Source organism: Malania oleifera, chromosome 5 (assembly GCF_029873635.1).
Source record: "Malania oleifera isolate guangnan ecotype guangnan chromosome 5, ASM2987363v1, whole genome shotgun sequence".
NCBI classification, from domain to species: domain Eukaryota; kingdom Viridiplantae; phylum Streptophyta; class Magnoliopsida; order Santalales; family Ximeniaceae; genus Malania; species Malania oleifera.
The window spans coordinates 83,449,382-83,461,064 of NC_080421.1; the positions used below are offsets into that span (position 1 = coordinate 83,449,382).

Genomic DNA, 11,683 nt, shown 5'->3' on the forward strand with positions numbered 1-11,683 from the left:
TTGAGAAATCCTCTTTTTGGTGCTTTTCATTCCAAAACTGATTCTAACCTTTTTAAAACAATTTTTGACCTTATAAAAATATTTTCCAAGTATTTTCAAAGGTATCTAGGTCCAAGACATTAACTTAAAAGCTTTATGCATCCATATTGAAATTCTTTGAAGTACTTACACGAAATTTCCTAGACTCTTTCAAATTTTCAATCCTTGAATTCCTTGAGGTCTCTATGCTTGTTTAATCTTTCTTTGAGCGTTCCATGTTGATCACTTTGACTTTCATTCTTGCAGATTTTTCTTTAATATCAATGCTCTCATGATCTTCAAGTTTTAATCTTTAAATTCATGCTTCAAGCTTGATATAATCATCATATGAGGTACAAGCTCTCATGAACTCTTTAACCTTGCATTCTTCATTTAGTCCTGAAAATACATCACTTAACATAGCATGTTAAGATCCACTTGTTTGTTAGCATAAAAATAAGATATTAAGCCTTGTAAGGCCAACAGATCATATTGTGTGTGGATATTTGGAAGAAAACTTATTGATCTTGATCTTCATAATATTCAAAGCAAATTTTTTTAATAAGATCACATTTGGTATTTGTGCATCTAATAAGTTGAACTAGAATCCTATTTTCTCCAAAGCATTTATTTATACCATTATTTTGGGAGATTTGATAAAAGGAAAATTGTGTGAAGCATATCATTCATATAACGATTATATCGTTACATACATATTGAGCTTCAAGTTTTATCATATGGATATGTGTTAGGTTTTCAATTGTACTCACTAGTTTTGTTAGAAACAATATTGAGTTGTTTTGCAGATTTGAAATTCTATATTGTAATCATGATTCGGGTTGTGAACCAGGTAAGGAAGAAGTTGTGCCTCTTGTAAGTAGCGGATGTAAGGGAAGCTCCGTCCCAATTAAAGGAGAAGGGATTTAGTGGAGTCTTTGAGTGGGTTGCTCAAGGCGAGGACGTAGGCCGAGTTGGCTGAACCTCGTAAAAATTGTGTTTGTCTTCTCTCTTCCTTTACTCCTTTTATTTTCTGCAACGTATTTCATTATATATCTTGCATGTGTATGTTGAATAACCCCACTCGCACTTGACAATTAATTGGGTAAAAAGAATTCATTGATATAATAATTTAAATCAGTCTTAAACCCCTGCAATTAATTTGTTAAATATAAAAGTAGGGATTAATTGGTAAATAATATTAAAGGTTTTTAAAAATACCCAATTCATCCCCCTTTTGGGATTACACCTAAATTAACAGTATGTATCTATGGATGTATGTGTGTGTGTGTGTGTGTGTGTGTGTGTGTGTGTGTGTTTAAAGAGATCATAGTATTTCAAAGCTTACTTATATCTTTTTTTTGTTTGTTTTCTTCCACTTATATCTTTCAAACATAAATTGAATTAGTTGATTAGGCCTTTCATTCAACTGCCTAGTCCTTTCACCAAAAAGGGTTTAAAAAAATCACTCACTTGCTAGTCGCCACTTAAAAAAATCACCCTAACCTTTAATGCCACAAACAACTTCTTCCGAGCCTCAACCCTTGCCTCGGTTCTCATGAGCCTTCTCACCTTCACGAGAACTCTTCGAAGGCTGCAATAACCTCTCACATCCCTCCTTCCTCCTCTTTTCACTATAGCTCGTTACTCTGTTATCCTCTCGCAAACAAATAATCGTTTCTTTAGCGTCTTTGTACTTTTTCTCCAAGCCTTCCAATTGATCTTCAAGCAAGGGTTTACTGAGCGCCAACTCTCCACTCTACTCTCCGATTGTATATGCTCTTTTGGTGAAGTTCACTCACGAATGGAGAGCAGAATGGAGAGTTGGCACTCAGTAAACCATTGCCTGAAGATCAATTGGAAGACTTGGAGAGTATAAAGACACTAAAGAGATTATCATTCGTTTGTGAGAGGATAACAGAAGAACGAGCTATAGGGAAAAGAGGAGGAAGGAGGGATACGAGATGTTATTGGGGCCTTCGAGGAGTTCTCGTGAAGGTGAGAAGGAAGCTGTTGCTTATATGAAGAATAAGCTGAACGATTTGGAGTTCTCACGAAGGCAAGAGTCAAGGCAAGGGTTGAGGCTTGGAAGAAGCGGTTTATGGAATTAGAGGTTTGGGTGATTTCTGCAAAAGAGAGGATACGACTTTGTCGATGAGGTTCAAGGTTAGTTGAATTGTGTTTTAACTTTTTCTTGGTAATATTTTCTTGATGGATGGTATTATGTTTTATGAATTTTATATTGAACTACTAGAATACATGCTTCTGTTGAACGCCAACTGCATGGTTGATGCAGTATATTGTGAATTGCATAGTGGCAGTGGATTTAGGTTGTTGCATGTTTGAAATGTTTTATTTTGTGAAAATAACCATGTTTTAGGTACAGGTTTTATGAGAAAATGTCCAATTTACAAATAGCACGCTACCGAAATTTCGTTAAAATTTTTCCAAAAAAAAAAAAAATTATGTACAAAGATAATTATGATAAAATGAATGTTAAAATTTTTTGAAAAGATGAGTGAAAGTTAAATGAAAAGTCATTTCATTAAACCCTAAATTTGCATCTATTAAGATACATGACACATCATTTGCTTTTAACTATGGATAAACATTATCATTTGTCCACCGCCAGGGATATTCTGTTTTGAGAACGAGTTAAAGTGTTTACGTGTGTGGTTTGATGCATGCAACTATATATATTCATACGTACGTCATTCACATTCATTTCAGTTATTTGTTTAGGGTTGAAAATTATTGTACGATGCACTCTCAATATTTTTCCTCTTGATTATACTGAGCATCAGCTTTCCATTATGCTCTCCATTTGTACACTAATTTTTATTTTATAATTATTAATTTGTAGGATTTGTAACTGTTATAACATCAGCACGATGTCATGCATGCACTACAATCGTTAGATAAAACTGTTGATTATTTCTTTGTAATTTTTATTATTATTTGAACAAATGGAATTTATGTATTTTAATTTGAATTTGTATAATGTATTTGTATTTGAATTTTAAATTTTTTGAATTTTTTTTTTGTTATCTAAATAGATGTTATTTCTTTATTTTAATTGAATTTGTATTTGAATTCAAAATTTTGAATAATTTATGAATTTTATAGTAATTATGGTTTCAGGTTATGTATGCAAAAATGTAATTACAAATTTTTACATGAACTGATGATTAAAAAAATTAGTATTAATTTTTTTTTAATCTTTTAATGATTTAGTGAGGGATTAAAATTCGTCACTAATAGTAGGGTATTGGTGACGAAATTCATCACTAATAGTGCATTTTAGTGAAGGATTAAAATTTCTTACTAATAGTAGGGTATTAGTGATGAATTACAAATTCGTCACTAATACCCCTACTATTAGTGACAAATTTTAATCCTTCACTGATATTGCACTATTAATGACGAATTTGTAATTCGTCACTAATACCCTGCTATTAGTGATGAATTGTAATCCTTCACTAATACCCTACTATTAGTGACGAATTTGAACAGAGTCGATGTAGGATTTATAGTGACGGTATTACGGTTTTAGTGGCGGTTATAATCCGTCACTAATACTATATTATTAGTGACAAATTTAAAATCCGTCACTAATAGTTAGTAGTAATGGCAGATATAGCAACCAATTTAAAATCGTCACTAATACTTATAAATTCGTCACTAATACTATTAGTGAGGAATTTAAAAGTATTAGTGACATATTTTATCCTTCACTAATACCCTAATTTTTTGTAGTGGAATAAAATAAACATCTTTAATACCATAAAGCCATAACCTGCCCTAACAAGGGAATCCGGGTGTTCCTGTCATAACTGAAATTAAAACAAACAGCGGAAGACAAACACCTCAATCACATTGCCAGAGTTCTAATTGTCCCCAAAACACACATGCATAACACTACTTGTCAATATATTACAACCCCAAAATGACGAAATAAGATATATGGTATCTCACCAATTCTGACAACTACTCTTAAAAGTCTAAACCCAACCTCGAGGTAAGTTAGGTACGGTTCCTTGTAGGACCTAAAAAATGAGATGGATAATGGAGTGAGACACTTCTCAGTAAGGAAAGCTAGACTTTCATCAACGTGTGGCTAGCATGAGTTTTAGTACAATTAAATATCTTCATATATTTAACCATATCTAAAATAGCATTTTAAAACTGTACTAAACTATATTTCTAAAAATACATAATTTTTGAATAAAGTATTGTCGGCTCAGTACAACCAATTAATAGTAAATTTGTCCATATATGCATAAAAGAAAACACCATGTACTGCTGAAGTAGCATCCTTACGCTTTCTCATCAACATGCTTCTCCCATGACGGGTTGTGTGGCCCGAAGGATGGACTTAGCATATGCTCGTCCGACCATAGCTATATCAAAAACAGGTAGTAAGTACGATTGTGTCTACCCTATACCTGTAACTGCATCAAGTCGATCACCCGGAACTACATCGAGAGGGGTCCCCCAAAACTGTCTTGGGAGTAGTAATGTACCCAGGCCACAAATCGACTATCCCACATCACACTTCCATCCCCGTGTGATTGCACTCACTGCCACCACATAGCTAAGATGCAGTGCTCATAACATGCATAAAATCTGATCCTCAGGATTCTTAAATCATATATGGCAATTTACATAATAAAACTAAAATCATAGTTCATTTCCATAAATCTATATAAAAAATAAGTTGTTCGTTATTCTATAACATATCTTTCATATTATAACTCGACCTCTAGTTGTAATATCAAATCTCGGCTTATAGTCGGCATATCATATATCGGCTTATAGCAGTCACATCACATCTTGGAATATAGCCGTCATATCGTATTGTATCATAGTTGTATACATATTCTATTCGTTTATGCCAATTTAAACCATACTCATGCCACACAATTTTTCATTTGATAAATCATAAATATACACAACTGCCTGAGAAACACATAAGTTACTGAAAATAGAGGTGTGAGCATCTCCAGGGTTTCATTTAACTCAAACTATACATTTTACTGAAAATAGGAGATGTTCAACACATTCACATAAATTTTTCCCAAAAACATATAAAAGTCAAAACAATCATTTTCATATATCTGATTCGTTCAGAAAATCATCTATACCATTTTTGTAAACATAGATTGCAATTTAATTGGTCCATATTTCAAAAATAACCAACATAATCTAATACCCTTACTAGTTTATGAGGAAATTGCCTAAAAGCTTCAAAACCACGAAAACCTAACTACATGAATATGCCAAAGATCGATGGCCTACATGCTAGAAGAAGAGAGAGAGAGTCGCAGAGCACTTGTAGAGAGTTCCCATGCTAGAGAGAGAGAGAGAGAGAGAGAGAGAGAGAGAGAGAGAGAGAGAGAGAGTTGTGATTTTTTTATGAAAATTTTAGGTTGCTTCGCACTTAAGTAACTCAGCCCACTACAAAACCATCGACGATTTTTCTGGGCTTGACAAAATCGTCAACGGTTTGGCACTTAAACCGCTCTCTGTAGTTATAACCGTCGATAGTTTTTCTGAGCCTCCTGAAACCGTCAACGGTTTGGCCCTGTGCCAAACCAATTTCCTTATTTTCTTTTCCTTTCTCTTTTCTTTATTTCTTTCTTTATTTTCTTAGTTTGGGTTACTACAATAGTGTGCTGAATGTTAAAACATTTTTTTAAGGATGAGTAAAGTTCAAATGAATTTTGAACTTCATTTCTAAATTTACTTTTGCACATGTTAAGTGAAAATTCTATCAATCATGGACTCATTTGCATTATTTCATTATTATAGTTGTTTTTGAATCCGAAGGAAGCCATGTAAACCGTGAAAATCACATTCTATTTTTTTATAAGAATATATTCTAATATAGATTGTTTGTGGGATGCATGAACACATTACATTATTTAATTCTTATTATATGAAACTCTTGTGCACCCATAAAGTTCATTACTAGTTGGATTATTATGAACTGTTTATTGTAAACACCCAGGTTTAGAGCATATCTCCATGGAAAATGTCCTATTTATAGACGAAATGCTGCCAAAATTTTTCTAAAGTGATAAAACATAGATATTTAAAACTGTATAATTTTTTTTTTTTAAATTATGTCTGAATGTCCAATTATTTTGCAATCAAATCATTGATATTTATAATACATATACATATATGTTCAAAAATCGTATACTAATTTTTATTTTTATAATTCTTAATTTGTAGGGTTTGCAGCTGTCACAACATCAGCACGATGCTATGCACTATAGTTGGATGCAACTTTTGATTATTTTCTTTTATATTTTTTTATTATCTGAACAGATGGAATTTCTATATTTTAATTTGAATTTGTATAATGCATTTGTATTTGAATTTTGAATTTTTTTGTTTTTTTTTTTTTTGTTATCTGAAGAGATGAAATATCTGTGTTTTAATTAAATTTGTATAATGTATTTGTATTTGTATTTGAATTTGAATTTTGAATAATTTATGAAGTTTTTAGTAATTATGGTTTAATTTTATGTATGCGAAAATGTAATTAAAGATTTTTACAGGAATTAATGATTAAAAAAATTATTAATTTTAAATTATTAGTGACGGTTTTACAATCGTCACTAATAATTGTTCATTTTTAAAGTATTAGTGAAGGTTTCAAAACTGTCATTAATAGTAGAGTATTAGTGACGAATTATACTAGTGACGGTTTAAATTTGTCACTAATAGTATATTATTAGTGATGGTTTTAAAATTTGTTACTAATACTCTACTATTAGTGACGATTTTGAAATTCATCACTAATACTCAACTATTAGTAATAGTTTTGAAACTTGTCACTACTAGTTTACTATAAGTGAAGATTTTGAGACGAGCCAATGTAGAATTTATAGTGACAATATTAGGGTTTTAGTTACGGTTATAATCCATCACTAATACTCTATTATTAATGACACTTTTAATATTCTTCACTAATAAGTAGTAGTAACTGTAGCTATAGCGACTAATTCTAAACTGTCACTAATTCTGGTCAAACCATCAATAATAGTTATTAGTGAAGGTTTTGATCTTTCACTAATAACCTTATTTTTTGTAGTGGGTATTGCATCCTACTCCAAAAATCACTCATTTTTTGGAAGACCAAGAAACAAGCAAGAGTTTCACACTCCTCAGCATAAGCAGAATATAGGTCTATGACCTCCACATGTTGTGAGGTCACTTGGTTAAAGTATCTACTCTCAGACCTTGAAGTAATGCATTCTCAACTAGTCAATTTGTGCTTTGACAACAAGACCGCTATACACATAACTTCAAATCTAGTGTTCCATGAATGAACCAAGCATATCGATATAGACTGTCATGTGGTTCGGGAGAAACTCTAGAGTGGCATCATCCAAACAATTTACATGCATACAAGCCAGTAACCTACTGACCTTTTTACCAAAGTTCTTGGATTCACATTGTTTAATTATTTACTCAACAAGTTGGGTATCATAAATACCCAAGCCAACTTGAGGGGGAGTGTTGAGAAATGCCGCACTTCATGACATAAATCAAGCATTGAGAAATGTTGCAATCTGCGGTATGAATCAAGAAATCAAATCACAGCTAAAATCACGTAAGGTGAAAAGTCAGCAAATCTAAGTGTACAGATTGTTTAAATGTTTCCAAATTCTTTGTATAGGCAGGAGTTGTACAAATTGAAATAAAATCATTACTCTTATTTTCCTTCTCGCTTCTGTTCCAATTTTACCATATGCCATTACCCATCAAATATTATACTTTTACTTTCTCACTATTTTATTATATACAAAATGGTAAATAAATAAAAATGAATATTTTGAAAGATAAGTTCAATATTTTTTTTTAGTAGTTATACAAAAGCAGCTATCTTTTTATAATACTAGTAGGTGCCTCATTATACAGAAGCTCCCCATGCCTTCACCAAACACGAGTTACGCACACTAGTACGTACATACGTACATACATTTATTAGTAGGTGCCTCAACATACATAAGCTCACCATGCATACACCACACACGAGTTACGCACACTACCATATACATACATGCATTCACATACATCTATCCGTCTACAGTACTGCCGACTTCTCGGAATTTGCGACGTGAAAATTCATGCATCACCACGACCACCTCTTCCTTCCCGCCATTGCTCCGGCCCTCGGAAGAAAAGCTCGTCTTCTTGGCGTCCGAAGGCATCGTCTACTTCCCTTGACGAAGTGTCGAACGCCAACTCCTTCGCTGCATCTTCCAGCCAGCTTACCACGTTCCCCTTCCCTGAAAATTCAGAACATGCTTCACCCACTTAAATTACTTAATTTGTAACATTATTTTAAAACCATAATTATAGCATATTTATATATATTAAACAGAGATTTCACAAACACTCCGAGCATGACGCAAGCGCACTCAGCTCTTTCAATCACATAGCAAGATTAACATAGTCTTCTGGTTTTTTTGCATTTTCCTCTTCGATTTTCTGTGTACGTCCCCATGCATATTCACTACAATATATATATATATATATATATATATATATATATATATATATATAGGTGGTGATATGTATTGGCATACCTGCAAGCGGATACCTCAAATTGCCGTGGTTATTGACGTCGAAGCACAGAATCTGCAAATTTTGGCCATCATTGCTGCTCCGTGGTCGGCTCTCGGAAGCGACCACTGCGACGGGGTGGCCGGGCGGCACCACCAACACCCTGCCAGGCCTCAACCAGCCGCTTATCTTCTGGTAGGTAGGCGCACCCTCTTGTTTCTGACCTCCCTTTTCTGCCCTGCGCGCGCTGCAGCCTTTTCCTGCACCACCTTCCTGTCTCCCACTGGACCCCCAAGAGGACATGCGAGGAGATGCCATCTCAAAGTAGCCTTCCCCTTCTACCACGACGGCTATCTTAGTTGCTCTCGAGTTGTAGTATGGTCCTTCCATTGATCCCTACACACATGCGGCAAAATAAAATTAAGAGGAAAAAAAAACAGGAATGATATATATTTTCATACACGTAGGTATTATCAACTCAATTTCATATGATGTTTATTTGTACTCCGAGTTCATAATTTCTAATGCTTAATATGCTGTGATGTGAAATTAATTTGAAAATCTCTTTAAAAAAAATATTCTATGACCTGTTTAATTATTGACGACAAATATCGTTAATTGTTTTAATTTTACAAAAATTATAAAAAAAATGTCACATTTTAAAGTCAAATTTAAAAAAATATTTTCGCAACTAACCTTAACCAGTAGGAACATATACTTAATTTCTACATACAACCCCATCTCTTCTATTACTTCCAAAATCCAACAGACTAATCAATTATGGGGATTTGCGTCAATAATTTAAATTTTAACATTTTAGATTAATTGTTTTAGTTACAAATATTTCCCACCTAAAAATAAAAATTAAGCATAGGATATCATAAATAATGTGATGAAAAAAATATGACAACGAATTAATATAATATAATATTTTTTCCAGGTGGGAAAATATTATTAATATATATACCTGTTTGATACTGGCAAAAGAGACAGCGAGATCAAGGTCATGGAGGCGCTCATAATCATGGGAATCAGCCACGTGGAGTCGTCCATAGTCGTTGGATATTGAGGGATCTTTCTTCAGGAGGTTGAATGCTTTCCTCTTTGATTCCATCACGAAAGGCAAGAAGCCATCTTCTTCCTGCTGCCTCCCCCTGCTGCTCATCTCTTCCAGCTGCTCTCGCGATGCCTTCACAACTAATCCACTCTTATGTCGTTTGAACATGCCATCCCACTTTCTCCTTTCACTCTGCTTGCAGATTCCAACATACACCACAATTAATCAGCTTTAAAAAACAAAAGAAAACAAAATATGCATGTAGTACGCATATATAGCGTCATGAATCAACTACTCAGGATACCTTTTCTCCAAAACAAAATAACTAATTTAAAGGAAAAAAATTAAGAAATGATGAATTATATGACAAGTCTCTAAAATTTTATTAGATTACAATTCTTCCTTAAAATTCAGATGGAGAGAATTTGGCCCCTTAAAAAAAATAAAAAATAAAATCCATGATCTTAAGAAAGAACAATTTAGCAACACTTCAGAAAATTTCTTGTCACTTACCCTTTTAATAAATAAGGGCATAAATTTTTTTTCTCAAAAGGTTAAGCACACATATATATTATATTGATTAAATATTATACGTACGTTTAGAGCAGCTTCAAGCAACTCCGTGCTGAAAGCTCTGTAATATGTCTCTGGATTCTCGCCTCCCGCGTCAACGAATGTCTATCCATCACAAGAACTCCCGACAAATCAGAACTAATATATTAATATATGCAAAGATTTTGTTTAATCACTTTAAACCAATATATATATATATAAGGTATCCTATATATTTTCTTTTTCGTGTATATATTATCCAAGTTCAATTCCAAATAAATTTTTAACATAAAAATAACTGAGATATTGCAACGAATTGGGAGTAAACCTCGACTTTGCCAGGAACGGAGACAGATCGGAAGAGCTTGACGATCCACAAGTCCTCATTCTCTTCGTTGTTGATTATGTAAACAGGGACCCCTGCGTTAATCCGGATAATGTCTCCGTGTTGAACGCTCACGCTTTCTAGCTGATTCCTTCTCACCAACTTAATAGTTGCCCTTCCTTCAATTTTCATTTTGTACGTTTAATCAACAAATAAATGAATCAATCATTTTTTCCCCACGCAAATTAATTAACAACAATATGCCTAGATACCTTGAGCGACGTAAAAGATCGATTCAGCGTCGAGGTGGACAGGAAGGACGAAGGTGCGAGGATTGGCCTGCAGGATGGCTACACGGTACTCTTCGACGCCCCGGAGAAGCTCCGACCACTCCGCGAAGTTCTGAAGAACATGGATTCGGCCCTCCTCGCTCTCAATCCGAGTAGTGAACTGCTCTTCTTCCAACAAGTAAGGGTTGTGCTGGCGCTTCTCCTCAGGCTCGTCGCCGCCGTGCTTCTGCCGGTAGTGAGCCTCGCATCGCTCCACGCACACCTGCGTCTGCCGCTGGTCGTACTGCTCCTGGTGCCGGCACTGGTGCTTGCACTGCTGCAGCTCCGGGTCGATCACTCGTGTCGCAGCAAAAGTACCAAACTGTAGTAAAAAAAGAGAGAAGATGATCAGAAGAGCGAGACGTCCGTCGAGAGCCATTTTATTTTTTTTGAAAAAGGACGCCTAGGCTATAGGGTTCTTCTGTTGTGGATGAAGAATTGAAAGAGGGAGTTGGATTGATATATAGAGGGTGACATTGAAGATGGAGAGAGCATGCACGACGACGTGTGTCCTTCTTACGTGTTGATAGGGAGCGGGAGGTGGTTTTCCGCGTACGTCTGAGGGCAGGAGGGATCGGCGTCGTTTAGCGCTTAAAATAGTTAAGAAGCTGAATAGATTTCATGATTTGACTGCAAGCTTTGGACGGGCATGCTCGGTGCATTGCAAGATAGCGAGGCGCCGAGTCTCGACGCTGCTTTCTCGTGGCGGGGCCGAGGAAAGCTGACGCGGTGCAAGGTTTGGAACTTGGATATTTGTGCTTTATTTATTTTGGATTTTCTTCATAATATAAATTCTAAAGAGGACAAAAATTAATAAATTAAAAG

The 11,683-nt window shown here is 34.6% G+C and overlaps 1 protein-coding gene across 1 annotated transcript; it reads right to left on the minus strand.

The window, feature by feature from the left end:
• Positions 1–7,859: 7,859 nt before the first annotated feature.
• LOC131155735 (vicilin Cor a 11.0101-like) lies at positions 7,860–11,311 on the minus strand. Its single transcript, XM_058109101.1, has 6 exons — positions 10,802–11,311; positions 10,533–10,708; positions 10,250–10,330; positions 9,563–9,844; positions 8,619–8,991; positions 7,860–8,318 (listed from the first exon to the last, which is right to left on the minus strand). The coding sequence occupies exons 1-6, from the start codon at positions 11,235–11,237 to the stop codon at positions 8,155–8,157; spliced, it is 1,512 nt and encodes a 503-aa protein (XP_057965084.1). The 5' UTR covers positions 11,238–11,311; the 3' UTR covers positions 7,860–8,154.
• Between the last annotated feature and the right edge of the window lie 372 nt (positions 11,312–11,683).